The sequence below is a fragment of the Astatotilapia calliptera genome, chromosome 15 (genome assembly GCF_900246225.1).
Source record: "Astatotilapia calliptera chromosome 15, fAstCal1.2, whole genome shotgun sequence".
NCBI lineage: Eukaryota > Metazoa > Chordata > Actinopteri > Cichliformes > Cichlidae > Astatotilapia > Astatotilapia calliptera.
This window is the reverse complement of record NC_039316.1, coordinates 10226219-10244174: the sequence shown is the minus strand read 5'-3', so window position 1 is coordinate 10244174 and position 17956 is coordinate 10226219. Positions and strand designations below refer to the sequence as shown.

The 17956-nt window shown below is 40.1% G+C and overlaps 2 protein-coding genes across 3 annotated transcripts in view; both read right to left on the bottom strand.

Annotated features, from left to right (window-relative positions):
• Nucleotides 1–11742, bottom strand: part of akap12b (A kinase (PRKA) anchor protein 12b) — a 53652-nt gene extending 41910 nt beyond the window's left edge. The window contains exon 1 of the mRNA XM_026194215.1: nt 11361–11742. Within this exon, the coding sequence (XP_026050000.1) occupies nt 11361–11495 (135 nt within the window). The 5' untranslated portion in view covers nt 11496–11742. The remainder of the gene's footprint in view (nt 1–11360) is intronic.
• Nucleotides 11743–16601: 4859 nt separating this feature from the next.
• Nucleotides 16602–17956, bottom strand: part of mthfd1l (methylenetetrahydrofolate dehydrogenase (NADP+ dependent) 1 like) — a 59054-nt gene continuing 57699 nt past the window's right edge. For both annotated transcript variants that reach the window (XM_026194394.1, XM_026194393.1), the window contains exons 27-28: nt 17654–17766; nt 16602–17469 (exon numbers count right to left, since the gene is read on the bottom strand). In XM_026194394.1, the coding sequence (XP_026050179.1) occupies nt 17677–17766 (90 nt within the window). In that variant the 3' untranslated portion in view covers nt 16602–17469; nt 17654–17676. The remainder of the gene's footprint in view (nt 17470–17653; nt 17767–17956) is intronic.

Sequence of the window (17956 nt, the reverse complement as noted above, 5' to 3'; positions counted from 1 at the left end):
AAAATTTATATATCAAATATAACACACTAGGCATTCAGGGGACAATAACTCTTGAGGCTTTCCACTCTGCTTTATCTTTGCTTCCACATGAAGACACAAAACTGGGCAAAGCAGTGTTGAAAGGCTGCACATATTAGGGATGCTGATGTGGGAGAATCAGTCCAATCAAAATGATTGATTTGGACAGAGTAGCTATAACGGTCCCTGTGGGACAGTGGACAAGACAAGTCTGGCAGGGCAAACCTGAGATATTCAATAATGTATCATCACCACAAGACAACAGTTCCCAGTTCTCAAAACCTCCTCCCACCATCTCCACAGAAAAGGAGAAAAGAAAAACAGTGTAACGTCTAAAGTGAATAAAATAATTTTCTTATTTCTGGTGACGCACTTAAATTACATCACTAACAAAATAGCAAACATGTCCAACACCTGATTAGCTCCATGTCTCTTTTTTCTGTGTTTATAATGGTTACAATAATAAATGGGCGGTGTCATTATACACGCATGGGGTCAGAGGTCAAGTTTTCTGAAAATCTCGTGAATGCGATAACTCGAGGAGGAAGTCACGTAGGTTTTTCAAACTGATACTATAAGGGTATATACAAAAAAATCGCAGTGGCCTTAAGTTCAACATGGCCTAAAGGTTAGAGGTCATCTCACATGTAAAACATCCCCAGTTCCAGGGGATCCCCAAGCCTCACGGGGCATAAAGTAATGTACTCCTAGAGTCAATCCCAGGATAAAAGGGAAGGTTTTATCAGGAGGACCATGTGCCATAAAATCTGAGCCAAATCAAACATGTGGATGAATCTGCTCTGGGAAATAAGGGAGCTGCTTGTGTCTTAAAATTACTGCAAAAGCCGCAGTTTCAAGGTGTGTACTAGTTATGATCAACTTAAAATGTAAGTGTTCTTCAGTATGAGGAGCTAAAGGCTTCCAGTGTCTAAAGTAGTCTATTGCTTATCCCCAGCTGCAGAAGGCTCCATAATGTAGTGGTTATCTGCTCTGGTTATTGGCAAACAAAAGGTCACTGGTTTGATTCCAGTTAGAGACAAATCTATGGAAGCCCATTTCCGCCACTAAAAAAAGTATCCGTATTTTTCTCGAAATTTCAACTTATTAACTTTGAGAAAAGTAACTCGACATTTTGAGTTAGCTCTGCCAATCAGTAATCTACGTGAATGATGTCATTTTCTTGCTACCTGGGAGGATATAGCGCAATGCACACTCAAAACCGTACTGCAACAAATTGGCGCTTTGGAGAGTACGTTTGCTCATAGTAACGGCATGTGATTCAGCTAATAACAAAAAGATGTGATCATTTGTGAAGCCACGCTGAAAATACTCAGCAATTTGTGCATTCATGACTGGCTGGTAGCTTAGCTGTAGCATTTGTAGCTGAGCGCTTCAGCTTCCGGGTAACAAGGAAATGATGTCATTCACGTGGATTACTGATTGGCAGCTCTAACTCGAAATTTTAAGTTACTTTTCTCAAAATTTCAAGTTAATAAGTCGAAATTTCGAGAAAATAACTAAAAATTTCGATTCAGCGCTGCTAACTGTTATGGAAACTTTTGTTTGTTTGTTTTTTAGTAGCGGAAATGGGCTTCCATACATATCGCATTTAGGGTTACAGCAGGAAGGTGTATATTTTTGCTTAAAAATGCAGAGCTCCCTGCTGTTGGAACCCGTAGAAAGTATCTTTATTTGTCAGCAACTGCAGAACACATCAAGAAATAATCTCATTTTCAAGAAACAAAAAACTTTTCTTTCTCTTCTTTCGGTGGATTTTACTTCTAGCTGCATCACATTCACATACACGTACACTGCAGATTTGTAGGGAAAAATATACAGTTTTCAGTATTATGAGAAGAAGCAGACACTAACTGCATTTTAATAGAATTTGTTTCAGTTCATTTGAATCATTTCTTGATGTAAATGCTTAATGATATGCAGGGTAAACAGCTTATTGGATAATTAGGTGGAAAAAAGAGGCGGAAACACAAAAGACGCCAGTAAAAGAAAAACAAACTAAAAAACAGAAAAAAAATATTATATAATGTTTCAATGCAGTTTTTTTCCCCAAGTGCTGATGGGTAAAGAGGAACAAAAGACCCCTGGTTTTTCACATCCTCAAACACCCACGCCTGTTTTTATGGATCTGGCAGTGTATCTGAGAGATGTGTGAGCAATTAGAACAGACCAATTAGAAGTGAGACACTTCCTGTTTACCTCAACAAGAGCAGGAAAAAAAACTTTCTAAATTTGATTTCCCTTTTAGAAAAAAAAAACCATGGGAGGTTCATTATTTGTTGTAGTTTAATTGTGCTTGCACCTATATTATAATAAAGTAATATAAAATACTTATCAGTCACTTCATTAGGTATACTCCTTAACACAAATATCTAATCAACCAAACACACTGAAGCTATTTAGTGCATTTAGCCCTCAGTGGCTGTGACAAACAAAAACTACCAAAATATTAACGTGGAAGTAAAAAAATGGCTGTTTTTGAATATTTTAATTCATTGTCATTGTTGTAATTCTGCAGATTCCTCAGTTGTAAAAATGTGATAAACCGTAGGATAACCTGTGTCTATCACCTGTAGCCTCATCCTCATTATTCTGCTCAACCTCCAAAGCTGTGGTACGAACAGGTGTTTACAAAAAAAGGTCACTAAGAAGGCTTTTATTTGACTCATATGCACAAAAACGTGGTATAAAATCATGCCTTGCATAATTTTAATGGTGTGCATCACCTTTATGATAAAACTCACTGATGTTTTATGGCTCTATAGAATTTTATTTTAAATCAAAATTTGCTCAAAATGGTTCTTTAGATAGTAGATTGCTAACCCTTCATATGACATATAAGGCACATGTCATATATAAGCTGTATGATTGTTGCATTGTTTATATTAATCACTGATTCTGTTTAGGGTTACATGAGCGTATCTCAGCTGTAATTAGGAAAGAGTTGGGGTACACCCTGTATAGGTTGCCAGTCCATCACAGTCTATTTACATCTGAATTTAACCAACAAGTATGTCTGAAGTAAAACCAACATCCAACTGGTGGACATCCCCAGGTAGTGGGGACTAGAAACTGTTCCTGAGGGTTGTTAACTCACTAAAATCTCAATCATTACATGTTACAGGTGTTTAAAAGGGCGTCATCACCGGGGCGGGGAGGTGAAACGTCTGTTTGTGCTGAAACTTTTTCTGCCTCGATGAAGCTTCTAAATTTGAAATGTTTGTGTGCCTTTGTTTTCTTCCTTAATATAAAGTTGATAAAACTGCTGAATGAAGCAGGTAGCTGTAACTGCAGAGTGGAAAGTAAATCAATGTTCATTCACTCACATTATCCTGTGATGGCAGTAACAGTCTTTAGCACGTTTCTTTCTTTCTTTCTTTTTACCTGAGCCTATTTTCATTCAACCTCTATCATCAGTGTCCTTTTAAAATCAGGCCAAAGGGAGGACTGAGAACACAATTGACTGATTCATCTGGCTTTGTGTCACACTGGCAGGCCCCCCATGTAACTCTCTCTTTCTCAAACTTTTTTCTCCCTGTGCTCCATGCTCGCCCCCTCTTCTCATTGTCCACCCAAAATGCATTTCTTCACCCCCCTCCCCTGGTGCACAGAGGGGCTCCTCACTTGTCTCCATGCCGGCCCATCCTCAATGGATCTTCTGTCTGACCCCCTTCCGCCTCCCTCTCATCTCTCCCTCCAAACAGGATAATCAGAGCCAGAGCAGCGTCTGATCAGCCGCAGCTCATTACACAGGAACGTACGAGCTTTAATCAGCGCACATTACATTACATAACATGACGTTGGATCATTGGAGTCACCTGCCGCTGCCTCTGCGAGGGGAGGAGGATCTGACTCCCATCCTAGGCCTCGTGTCTAGGTGGGTATTTGCAGTGCGCTTGCTCTGTTTAATCTCAAAGTCTCTGTGCATGCGACTTAAAACAATAAGAATTTACTTTTGCAACTCTGACACTGCATTGAGAGACACCTCCCATCCAACTCCAATTTAACTGGGCTGCAAAAAAGGAAACTAAAGAGAACACATGCACTGTGATACATTCTGACTGCAGGATCCCTGCATCCCTTTGCACTCCAAGCCCAGTAACGTCCTAAAGCTGAAGCAGCAACCCTACAAACACCGAAATCTTCCAGTGTGCTCAAAGAACTGAGATCCCGCAGTGCAACATTAATTTCACGAGTCCAAAGGCCTCTAAAATCCATACCCATAAATCATCATAAGACTGAAACCTTCTCCTTATGAACAATGTCCGTACTGTTTCCATGATATACACTCATAACAAGGAAACACTGTCTTCTGCAGACACCACTGTCAGGCTGTACATTAACCTAAAATGAAGGTCACAGTGCCATAATTAACTTTCCATGTAAGCAGGAGCTCTGAATGGAAGGTGCCCGTGAAAAGTGCCTAACAAATACTTGTGAATGTTCAGCTCGGGAATACATGATAAAGATTTAATCTGTAAAAGATATCATTTCACTCCAAGAGGAGTAAAATAAACCTACATCAGACTGTAACAGCCACCACTAAACGGAGGAGGCCTACAGTGCCACTGATCATCACCTTACAGTCAGTATGGTTTAGTAGCTTGTAGAATCATTTTCTGTATGACTTTATCAGGATCTCACACTGTAGTGGAGGAATTTTGGTTCACACTTCTTTACAACATTACTTCAGTTCATTGAGGTTTGTTGGCAGCTCTCTTGAGGTCCCACCACAGCATTTCAATCAGTTTGCAGTCTTTACTTTGTCTGGGCGATTGCAATGTCATGAGTCTTTTCTTTTGGAGTCATTCTTTTGTGCTTGGCATCATTTTCCTTTTGCACGGCTAAACGTTTTGTTGTCAGACAGACGGCTTCACATTTGGACTCTGGGACACGTTGGTACATGGTCAGCTCAGTGAGTGCGAGGTGTCCAGGTACTGTCTCTTCAAAACAAGCCTAAAATATTGGCCCAGCCTTACGGGGTTTATTTTGCAGTTTCTCTGAGTATTGCACAGTCTGAATTTGAGATGGATCTGCTTGGACATCCGCTCCTGAGAAGCTAATGTCATTATGTTAACACACAACTGATTAGTCCAGACCAGCAAATTTCCAGAAATCCTGCTTTTTTGCAGGTGCTCACACATGTATTCGATAATCAGCACCTGGATTTTACTTATCCTCTTAATTTCTACAGAGGCAGTAAGGATGCACTTAGTTTTTCACAGTGCCTCACACCTCAAAAACTCAAAGGTGTCACATCATGGTCACATGTTACCTCAGCCACTATCAGGGTGCTTACAATCACACAGTTAAGTTAAATGGCAGCACGCTCGATAGCTCGATAGCTTTTCAGATCAGAGCTGCAGAATAGCGATTAGGAATAATCCTCACAGTACCATCACATTAAACTTCAGCTATGCTAATATTTCATAACTTATATTTCTTTTCATACTTTTGCAAACATTATTACTTTTTTCCATGAGTATTTTGCAGGGGTCTTTCTCTGTAGAAATCCTTCCCTGCAAAGATCTGATGCTCATGACCATCCCGACCCAGGTGATGACCCCTGGAAACTTTTCCAGGCATTGCTGAATCACTCTAATCAATATTAAATAATCAGAGAGCTAAGAAGACCTTTGCTTTAAACAATTTGCTTCTATGTATTAATCATAAATGTATGCACTGACCATCAGGTAGCAAGTATTCCCAAATTTTGCAAGGTTTTATATCTTTATTCTTAAAAATTCAGGCTTAATATTTTAGGAGTTTTTCACAAGAGGAGGTTACATGTTGTGCTCCGAACAGAATCCAGTGCAGCAGATTCTATATCTATAGACTACATTCTAGCTATATTATGTATAAAAGCATTATAGAGAGACAAGAAGAAGGAGTTGTAGTACTGTGAAATCTAAATTCTTTGATTCTTCATTTTAACTATTTTTTTCATTTGTGTTGGCCAAACTTGTTTATTTTCTTATTTTGAGCCTCTAAGTTCACAGAGTATGTCATGTAAACAGCAGCAAAGCCAGCAGAGCTGGGTTAAAGAAAAACATTTTTGCGTTAAAAAGAAAAAAGTCTCGGAAACACCTACTTAAATTACAAGCGTAATGTGATCGTTTTGATACCACTGGTGAGGTCGAGGAGACAGAGAGGTATGAGCAAGGCGGGCCGTGGCGCTGGTGGAGAGGGAGACATTTCTAACATTCCTCTGTGGAGTCAGGAGGATATTTATTGACTGCGTATCAAGCACGAAGGCTCCAACCGCTACAACCAACAAAGCACACACACGCTTCCCGCTCTCGCCCTAAAATACAACATATTATACAAATGTACGTGAAAATAGACCCTTAAAGATTACATGCTTTGTCTAACTCTGATGTTTGTTCTGAATAAATGGATTTAAAATATCTGTTTTCATCTTAGATAGACGTGTATCACTTACAGAGAAAACAGCAGTTTTCCAGCGACTCCTTTCTTTTGGTTCAAGTATAAAATACTTGGGAGCCACAGACAAGGTCATGGTTCTCCTCTGTGCTGGACGACACACAGGTTTAAAAGGAAAACAGCAAGAAAACGTCTGAAGTCCTGACTAGAGGTCAAATACCTGTCAGTTTAACTGACGTGGAAGTATTTGTTTAGTCTTTAAAATCTCACTTTCATACAAAACACAGCCAAAGCTCTAGCTTCTGGCTTCTTTTAATTAGATTATGTGTGCCCGTTGTTGAGATTTTTATTTGCTGGACAAACAAGTGATTCATTAAAAAAAAAAAAAAAAAAAACTTTAGGAAGGTTTTAGTTTGAGGAGTTTTTTTAAAGACATTATTAAAAAAGTAACAGATCAGGGAATGAAGAAAACAACAGAAACCAGAAAACATGTCAAAGGTTTAAACTGAGAAAATGAACTATTTTGAGAAAAAACGGGTTAATTTGGCAACAGGTGAGCAAAATGAATGGACATAACAAAAGAGCATCTTGTAGAGGCTGAGCTTCTCAGAGTTGAAGATTGGCAGAGGTTCAACAATTGTGAAGACTTTGATCATCTCATCATCTATGGTATATAATATCACAGAAAGATGGCTTCAGTTCATTTAGGCTGTTCTGTGCTCAGACAAATCGAAATGTGAAATTCTTTTAGGAAAACGTGAACACAGCAACATCTTCTACACATTAAAGAGCGTGTCATCAGCACTCAAAAGCTTAAATCTCTGATGATATGGGGGTGTGGTAGTGCCTATAGAATGGGCAGCTTGCACATCTGGAAAGGCACCATCAGTACTGAAAGGCATACAAAGGATTTAAAGCAACATATGCTCCCACCCAGGTAGGGATGGGTATTGATAAGATTTTCACGATTCTGATCCCCACTCCTCTCTGGAGGGGAGAGGGAGGGGAAACAGGAGGACAAAGGAGGGGGGAACAACTAAGCTGTAGTGCCTCTTCACCTCACTGTGCAATACCTTTTGTGCAATACTTTTGTAAACAGTCAACAGTGCAATAGACCTCAATACTTGAAATGTGCAATTCACTTGTATTTTTATTTTTTATTCCTATTTATTCTATTTATCCCCTTCGTATATTTTATTTATATTGTCTCTGTATTTATATATGTGTGTGTGTGTGTGTGTGTGTGTGTGTGTGTGTGTGTGTGTGTGTGTGTGTGTGTGTGTGTGTGTGTGTGTGTGTGTGTGTGTGTGTGTATATATATATATAATATTCTGTAACTCTGTAACTTCTGTCGGTGCTGTGCTTTTTTGGAAATCGAATTTCCCAGAGGAACCCACCCGAGGGATTAATAAAGTTCTATCTTATCTTATCTTATCTTATTTTCGATTCTGTTTAACGATTCGATACTTTATCTATTCTCTTATCGATTCTTATTTTTAAAAAAGGAGAACACTAAGGTCGAATAGCTTAGAACTTTATTTTATATATTCTCTTTGAACAAGATAGAAATTTAGGAGTAACATGGCCTTACAAACCCAACAGTGAGATCTTAAGAGATCCACAGCCTACGGCTCTTCAATGGGGTGTCACAGGGTCCCCAGGAAAAAAAATGTAAATGTAAAATAATAACATAAATATTCTTCTGTAGCAATAACAAAGCATAACATAAATTATTCTGTAACAATTACACAAGAATATCCAGTAATGTCCCTGCCTACAATTAAACACATTCACTTACCGAAAATCGGAGCATCTGCTGTGCAAGCCTTTTACCACAAACTTAGTCACTGCTCGGTGACATTGGTCTATCCTGGCCTGAAAGGAGACGCTACCAGTAGACTGCAGCGAGAACTGCCAGCATCTGAGCCAGCCTCTGTCTGTCTCTCTCATCATGGTCACCTAAATGCACAGTAATGGCAGGTTTTGTAATAAGGCAGATCGCGCTAACATAATACCTGCCGCATTAACGGGAGAGGACGTGCAAACGTTACTGCTGCTGCTGGGTTGAGATTCACGAATCCGGAGCGGAATTAAAAACATGACATTCATTTAAGGTCATCGCGTGTTTTGTGAGCTTTTGCATATTCGTAGTGTTTCCTCCCTTAAATGAAATATCTACTTTGTAAGTATTGCAAGTTGTCATCCGTTCTCGTAAAGTATAATCAAACTTTTGAGCGTTTGAGCCGCTTAGGCGCCATGTTTCCTGCCAGGTAAATGACGCTCCGTAACGTGTTGACGTCATTCGGGGCGACTGGAATTGATAAGGGAATCGTTTGCAAAAATGGCAAACAATTCCAAGGAATTGAAACAGTGGGAACCGGTTCTCAACATGAACCGGTTTTCGATACCCATCCTACACCCAGGTCTCCCCAACAAACTCTTGGCAAAAGAACGAATGAAGAAATTGAATGAACTGATACTTTTCTCAAAATGTTTCCTTTTCTCATTTTAGACATGTGATGGGTTTTCTTTTCAGTGGAAGTGGCGTTGAAAAGAATCAGCAGCAACATCTTCTCTGCGAGTGGTGACTCTTACTCGAGAACACGCAAACCTTGTTTTCAGTGTTGTTTCCATGCAGGTGGTATTTTCCCTTTTACTGAACCACACATACTAAACAAACCACTAGAGAAGAAAACATCCATTTACCCATGACTAGAGGCTCATGCTTGCGACAGCGTGCAAAGTCAGATCGCTCCAGCTGAGAGGAAAAGTTAGTAAATTTCACTTTTTTTCGAGGGGGTAAAAAGTCTTCTTAAAGATCCGTGACTCTGCTCCAATTAGAAATAAAGGTCTGTCCTACAAATTCTCATATTTTTCCACAAATAACTAATATTTGATACTAGCTGGTAATTACTGATGTGGAAACAGCAAAACAGCATGACTGGAAATTTACTGTCAGTGGCAGAGACGTAGACTGGGAATCACAAACTGTTCCAACCTGTCACGGTTGAAATCACAGAGAATAAAAGATGTACCTAAAACACCCCGGGACGTTTGAAATATTGCATATGACAAAGTCCCCACAGTTACTTGGAAATAAAAGTGAAAACACTGCAATCCATGATGACGCCTGAGATAAGAGCTCGAGGCTTGAGGCTAAAATGTCCAACCGCCACACAGACGTTCTTTGGAAATAAACAAGAAGCAACGACCGTGATTCAAATCTGGATTAGATTCTTAATGTACCCCCGCCCCTTTCCCCCCCATCACCACCACCCCCACCAACACCTCCCACCCAAAGTATCATGTGACCTTTCTGCTGACCTTAAAGAGACTGAGATGAGCCACGAAATGTAACCTGTTGCCCTCTAATCTATAAAACACTCAATAAATCCGATGGGTTATGTGAGGCGTGAACAGAGCAGAAGGTGAAGACATAAATAGTTCTTAGTAGGCACTTTCCAAATATGCATTCACACAATACTGAGCAACTGACACATTGGTAAGAGTGCAGTGTTTGCAGGATACCTCAGGTGGTGGCAGCTGGACCCCAGCATGGTCCAGGGCTAAAGCAGTGAAAACAGCATATTAGCTTTTTGGAATAGGGATATTTTATATAATTTTAATTTCAAATGTGGAAAAAAACAAAACAAAAGTTTAAAAAAATAAAGAAATAAAAATACATTCATTATCTTTAAATTCTCTGCTGTCTGCGCAGGCAGCGTCTTGCACTTTCAGAGGCACTTTCAGAGTGTCATCTGACTTAAATGTGACACTAGAGTTAGAAAACTGCCCGGCATATGGGAAATGTAAAGCACTTTAATGCTGTTTACTCCTAACAGCTGAGTCACGAGATCAAAGTGCTTGATTTGATTGGATTTGATTTGAAGGGAAAGGTTTAAATAATTAGCTGATCAGTGGGCCTGTTTATTTTCCCGCATCAATCATTTCTCAAGCACAAATGCCAAACCTTCTCTGATTTCCTCTGAGAGGATTTGGTGCTAGATAAAAACTGAATGTTTTCATCTTTGTGTCTAAGACTGTTAAAGTGGTGGCACCTTGGGCTTTGAGACATTATAACAGGCATTTTAACTATTTCCTGTCTTGCAAAGATAAAATAAAAACAGGTGCTTCTTCAGTGCTCTAACATCAACATTGACATTGAACTAACAACATCACCAAAAACCTCTTGAACTGTAATGCATGTCGTTTTAAAATTATGGAATGAAAATCTGAGTATCTATCAGATTTCTGTTTATTAACACATTTCATTTTCTTAGTTTTAATTGTTTGGGGGTTTGTTTGTTTGTTTGTTTTTTACGTTTTTCTGCCATCTTTAAAAAGATGTGGGAATTACAAAGAACATTGGGATTAATAGTTTATGATGAAGTATAAAAATAACTTTTGACAATTTTTGCTGTAAAGGAACATTAATTATGCAATCATCGGTCCCTGTGAGAATCACATCCGTCATTTCTCCCGGTAAAAGCTGGCCGAAAACAGTCAAATCAATCAGTTCCTATTCTATAAAGAAAAATATGCTCGTTATCCGGGACTAAACGATGGCCTGTGTGGCTGTAAACCTGGACCAAGCTGAGCTGCTGCTGGCGTTTTATTACTGCGGGACTGCAGACTCGAGCCATTACTCAGCAAAAACAGCGTCAGGCGCACATGGAGCTGGTGCGCTGCAGCACATTACTCATGCACACAGCGAAGCACATGATTTGAGGCTGGGGAGGCGGGATGGGGGGCGACAGGTATGTTTGCAAACATGTAGGTAAACTCACAATAAATGCACAAAACGACAGCTTTTACAGCTGGAAGCAGACGCAGATACAGCCCCCCGCAACCGGGTCTGTCTCTGCTCACCGTGCAGGGCTGGGGGTGGGGGGGTCTTGTTTACTGTGACAGAGCTAAAAAGGCGCAAGTGTCGGCTGTACCTTGCTGTCCAGGACGCTGTCTCCCTCCTGGTGCGCCTTCACTTCTGCGCTGAGATCCCCGGCGGAGGCTGAAGCTGAGGCTGAGGCATCCTCCTGGCTCTTCCCGTCCTGCTGCGCTGAGTTCTGTGCTCCCATGGCCAACTCTTTTCGTCTTTGGCTACTTACGGTCTAAAAAAGCCTCCGCAATAAACGCAGCCAGAGCAGAACTACTGTGTTTAGGGAGCAAATATCCAAAGCGTCCGATGTACGATGCAGCTCCGCCGCGGGGTGGCCTGGATCTGGAGTGATGAAGCGTCGGGACTGGCAAACTCTTTCAGGACGCCCCCACCTCCTGCATCTCCCGTCAGTATCACATGGGGGGCTCCGGTGTGCAGCGGCACGCCTTGCAGGAGCAGAGCCGGTGCTGATGGAGGATAAACAAACGAGGGAAGAGGAGGGCAAGTAATTAAAAGGATAAAGGGCCTTTTATTCACACGCCGCATTAATCCGTTAGTTTTGTTCTGTTCCTGTAAATTAAATTTGAGCAATTTTAAAAACACAGCAATGACACGAGGGCAGAAATCCGACAAGTTTGAGCAGAAGTGGCAAACATCATAAGTGCAGACTTATAATTCAATTGGTTTAACAACAAAAATGCATTCATTTTTTTTAGGAATTAAAGACATTTTTATGCATAGAGCCCGATTTTCAGAGGTGCAGCTAAGACCTCTTCCCTTGTTGTCATGACAAATTTAATCAAAGATGCGGTTCATTCAGAATTTTGAACTTGCATTTAGTATCTTTTCACTGGAATATCTAACATGAGAAAAGAAGATAACAAAAGGTGGTTAAGAGGTGCAAACCACTGGTTACACTCTAGAACACGATTTGACTTTGACAGACAGACAGACAGACAGACAGACAGACAGATAGATATAGATATATAAATGTGCTTTAAAGCAACATACACTGATCTTTATTCTTGCACCAGAATGATAGGAAGAGACAAGTATAGAGAGGGAAAGAGGACAGCTTGTGATCGGTCATACATGGTGAAGGAAAGTAAATGTATGGCTGCAGAGGAACTGGCTCACTAGTGTTTTTTTGATGACAGAAATAGCAGGATGAACTGTGAAGTGTACAGAGTTACACTCTCTGCTCAGATTCAGACAAATGCTACAAAATTTGTCATACAGCATTTTACAGTCCAAATGGATAATGACCCAAAGCTCACTGCAAAAGCAACCTGAGACTTTCTCACAAAGAAATGAGAAATGGCCACGTCAGTCACTTGATCTTAACCCAAACAGAGTATGCTTTTCAGATATTTAATGCAAAACTGAATGCAGAAGAACCCACAAACAAGTGACGATGAGTGGCAGGGTGATTTGTGTCAGAGTGACGGCAGCAAAATAGTAGTTAGACATGCTGGGCAGAGCTGAAGATGCAGGATGGACAGAATTACAAGTCCATGAGAGAGACAGCTCAGGTTGATCAGTTTGGAGACAAAGTTAGAGAAGAGGATGACAGGGGTAGGGTAAGACTTCTCCTCCTGTTTAAAAAGGTTCTCCTGGCTTTACTTTGACATCCACCTTATCTTGGATCATGCATTTTAATCCCCCTCCCCATGAGGAAGTGCTTTGGCAACAGTGGGAAGGAAAAACTCCCTTTTAACAGGAAGAAAACTCATTTTGTGTTGCAGAGAGAACAATCTTTCTTGTGCTTCGTGTAAAAACACTAACACAACCTTCATAACACTTGCAACACAACAAACAGTTTCTCTGTTATTCCAGCTGAATTCGCTCCATGATGTAATCTCTCTGTCTGACATCTCTTGAGATCCTAATTTTTAATCTTGTTTACATTTTGCTGTGATTCATTGTTCTGATGAAGTCTGTGTACAGTTGCTCTGGTTTACAGAACTGGTTTGTAGGTAATTGTAATTGTAGGTTGAGCCAATGTGTCATTTTGTTTGGAATTTTTGAACACACAAATTACAGTCCAAGCATTTAAAGCCAAGTTCACACACGCCTAAACTTAGGGTCCCGACAGCTAAACCAAAACACAAACCCAAGCATGTAGTGCAACAACACAAATTAAGACTTTACATAGAGAAACACTCAGAGATAACAGGATATAACCAGTCAAACAGTAAAACACACAGGACACATTATACAACTATGAAACAATAACAGCAACATGAACTGATAGGGACTGGAGATCATCTGCTACTTACTGGTAATATAAGGGGGACTCATTTAAAGCAACATACACTGATCTTTATGACCACTCACGCTGCTTTATAAATCTTTCATTTTTTCTCCAGTAAAAATAGCTTTGTGTCATGGAGACTTCCATCTTTGAATTTTTAAAACCCTTTTGGCTTTGCAACCTGGCTTTGACTAGGATTTATTTGAGACTTCCAGAAAGATTTGATTTAAATGTATGTCTAGAAGATAAGGCAAAATGTCTGAATCTAATAAACAATGGTAACATCATTGTTCTGATGCAGCCAAAGTGATGTTTAATGTCCCTTAGCAAGGTGCACCTCGATCAGTCCAGTTTTGGTAGCCATCATCAAGCTCCTGGCATAATTCTGCTTGGATATTTGCCCACTCTTCCTGGCATAATTGGTAGAGTTCATTGATTTGATTACTTAAAAGCAGGGACCACGCCAGGAAATCATAGCCAACAAGTTTGCAGTAGGGTTTAGGTCGGGACTTTGGGAAGATTAATCGGAAACTGGTTAGGATGATCAGAAACAATCATGCACTCAAAAAAATGAATTTGTGTGGCTGATACATGTACAAGATTCAAACTTGTAATTTGAACTAAATAATTTCATGTTTCTATGGTGAAAGTAATTAAATCATGTAGAAGAAGAAGAAGAAGAAGAAGAAGAAAGAAGAAGAAGAAAGTGTGTACATTATTGTACTTTATTGAGCCCCGTGGGGAAATTGCTCTCTGCATTTAACCCATTCACTCAGTGAAGCAGTGGGCAGCCATTGGGCGCCCGGGGAGCAGTGTGTAGGGACGGTACCTTGCTCAGGGGTACCTCAGGGTAGCTGTTAAGGGGAATCGAACCCCCGACCTTCCGATCATGGGGCAACCACTCTACCTACTGAGCTATCCCTGCACGAAATTCAGCAACTTAATTTGTTCTTGTTGAGATGACATGATACAATCTAGTAAAGAGTGGTTAGTTACCTGGACTCACAAAATTCACAAGATCACATTAGATGTCAAATTGCAGGAAAAATCGCTGGAGTTTTAAGAGGCAGACAGCTACACACACACACCACGTGTATGGTATCGCTATTTATTGTGGTTTAACCTGTCAAGGACAAAAAACGTACAGAAAATTCTGCATCAAGCCTTGTAATCATAGCTTTCTTACTTTTGTTAAGCCTGGTGGTGTGATGGCTAGTGCTGTTGCCTCACAGCAAGAAGGGACTGGGTTCAAATCCACAATCTGGCTGGTTTGCAGTGTGTAATTAGAGTTAGGTTAACTGGTGATTCTAAATTACCCATGAATGTAAGTGCAAATGGTTGTTTGTCTCTATGAAATCATCAACCCCCATATTGGTTCATTAAGCAAGACTACCAGCCTTGATTAACAAAGTAGTTGTTCAAACAACAAGATTTCATTGTGTTTTCCTAAAGTTTTTCACTTGTGTAGAATGAATTAAAACAAATTTCACTTTACATACTTCAACAAATTACTTCAAGTCAATGTAAGTATACTACGTTGATCCAACGTAATCTGGTTACATTAAACCACCAAATGCCAAATGTGTTGGTTTGACATGGTCAAAAATAGGTAATTGTACTTGGTTAAATCGCGTGGAAAAAGGTGCCATGATTAAATTGTGTTCATCCAACAACAGATTTTTTTGAGTGTGGAACCACTAAGGCTCAAGCTTGCCATGAAACTCTGTCCACAGTGAAGCCAGTCTACGTTGCCATTTACTGTCCACATAGACAAGCCAAAGAAAAGTTTCGGGGAGAAAAGATAGAGCTAGTGGGCCACAGTGAAAAGATGAATGTGGAGATTTCAAGAAGAGTAACTGAACACAGTATTACAATAACACTCAGATGTAAAGCAGAGCTGACAATCTTGTAAAATCTCGAACAAACTCATGAACACCAACTGAGACAGCAAGACAGAGGGTATGTCCACACAATAAATGAGCAGTAATGTAATGCTGGTGTCACATGAAAGAGGAAAAAGGAAGCATGTTCTCATTACACTGAAAGCATTACTAGATATGTCATGCTCAGAGCTCTATGAAACAGTAACGTAAGGGTACGTTAAAGGCACAAAGCAGATACTTGCCACTTTATAGTTTTCTGCAGACCGGATGGCTCTAGAATACGATAGCATATAGACCCAGGACTGCGGAGCAGCTAGAATCTAAACTAATTGGATAACTTTCAATGGAGGACCCAGTTAATGTAGCACTTTTTTAGTATAAAAGTACTGATACAACTGAGAGTGAATTGGATGTTTGGGGACCAGGATCATTCAGCTTCAACTATTTGGACCAATTTTCCAGAAACTCTTGGAATTCCTCTCACATGAAACATTCAACAGGACACTGTCCTTGGTACTGAAATTGGAAAATCTATTAAATCTGTCCAGAAGTGCTAAAAGATGAGAGCCTAAACAATTTCGCAGATGGAGTCAAAAACTCAATGTAAACAACTCTAACCGAACAAAACAGGGATCTGTCAGCGCATTACAGTGCAATGCCAAAGTGTACAACTTATCAACACATCTTTAAATCTGTCATCAGATCAAAACAAGAGGGTTCAGTCTCTGTCTCTGTCTCTGTCTCTCTCTCTCACACACATACACACACTAAATCTGCTGTTGGGGAGCTATTGTATAAGATTCCCAGTGCCAGATACTGCCGGGTGAACACGCAGAATATCACGGAGACTTTGAAAGTGTGGAATGCCAGCTATGACACATGTGCACACATGCACACACATGCACACTTGGCTTCATGCTGAAAACCCAAACACCTCATAATGACAGATGTTGCACCCTGGGGTGCTGCTGGGGGGTGAGGGGGATCATCTGTTTTCAGACACCGTTCCAAAACGCATGCGAAGAAATGAAAAAAAGCACAGAAAATCTTAAAGGTTTCATCTGTGAAAGGAGGCACGATTGTATCGCGGCATCTCAAAAAGAATCGCGAGACAACAGCAAGAAAAGAGCTCATGTCTGATGCTTGACGTAAAAACAGAAATACACAGTTTTGGAGTGAAGAAAAGGTTTATTATTACTGCTATAAGGCACTTTTGATCTTTGACAAATGAAATGTTTGACATACAGCAGCTTTCAGGATTGTACCAGATGTTTTCAGAGAGTACTACCTCTGTTTGTTTTACACTCTATGGAAAAAAAGTGAAAATGAGCTGACTTTATCTTTTCTGAAGGTAACACTTAAAGAAGCTCCAGAATCTGGTTGGTTGGTATTGTCTGAAATACCTCCAAACAACATATATAACATGACAGAAGCACAGATATTCTTGTCAAACCACAAAACAAAATAATTTACTAATACTTAAAGAAAAAACTGCTTAGAAATTATGAACATAATTGACATTTGTAGTGTTTCTCAGTGTATGTAAAGCACCTTTAACATTCAGCACCACTTAACAGATTAGGAAACTCAAAGTCACATGAGGGCGTTTTGTGCGTACACCAGCATCTTAATTGACAAGTTTGCCCACTCACTGCATTTAGGTACAAAACAACAACACTGTATTAAGACATTTGATTTTCTTTCCAGAAAAACAAACAGAAGTTAGACATCCAAGGAAACAACAAAATAAAATCCAAGAAAATGGACTCTTCTATACCCAGAAAAAAGTTGACACAAGTAGAGGATGTATGATATACATATATATGGTTGTAGGGCATGGTCTTTGGCATATGACACACGTGCAAATGCAGCATAATGCTAGTCTAATGGTCCACTAATCCTCCCTCTTCTTCCATGTTGCTTTGATGCGGATCAGCTGGGAAGAGAAAGAAATTGTTTCCTGCCAGTGGCTCAGGTTTAGATGAGCCTTATGGTGAATGCATGGAGCCCATGCTCCTGAAAACAGAGCAGGGAGCCTGGGAACAAAAAAACAAAAACAAAGATGTTTGCAGGGCCTCTGAGCCTGGAGACGCAGCAAAGTCCCAGCAGCCAGTCGATGTAACGAACTGTACTGTCAATAGCTGCTTGTGAAATATGTAAAGTGAAACAATGGCAGCTTCTTCAGAAGCATTTATATGATACAGATGAGATGATACCCACGAGAATAACGTTGGGGAGCATGCTCAGAAGAGCCCAGTGATCTCCTCCGTGACCGGGTCAAGGTCAATGTCGTAGAAACAGGGTCGTGTGGGCAGGCCAGGCATTGTGCTCATCTGAGGGAAAACACATCAGAGAAGAACCCATATTTGAACTATTATAAATCTAATTTTGATCTATTTAATTTTAATTATGTCAATCATTTACTGTAATCATGTATCAAACAAAGAGTTTGATGAGAAGTCACCAAAAAAAATGCATATATGGAAATATCAGACCACAGAATTAAGAGAATAATAACACTGC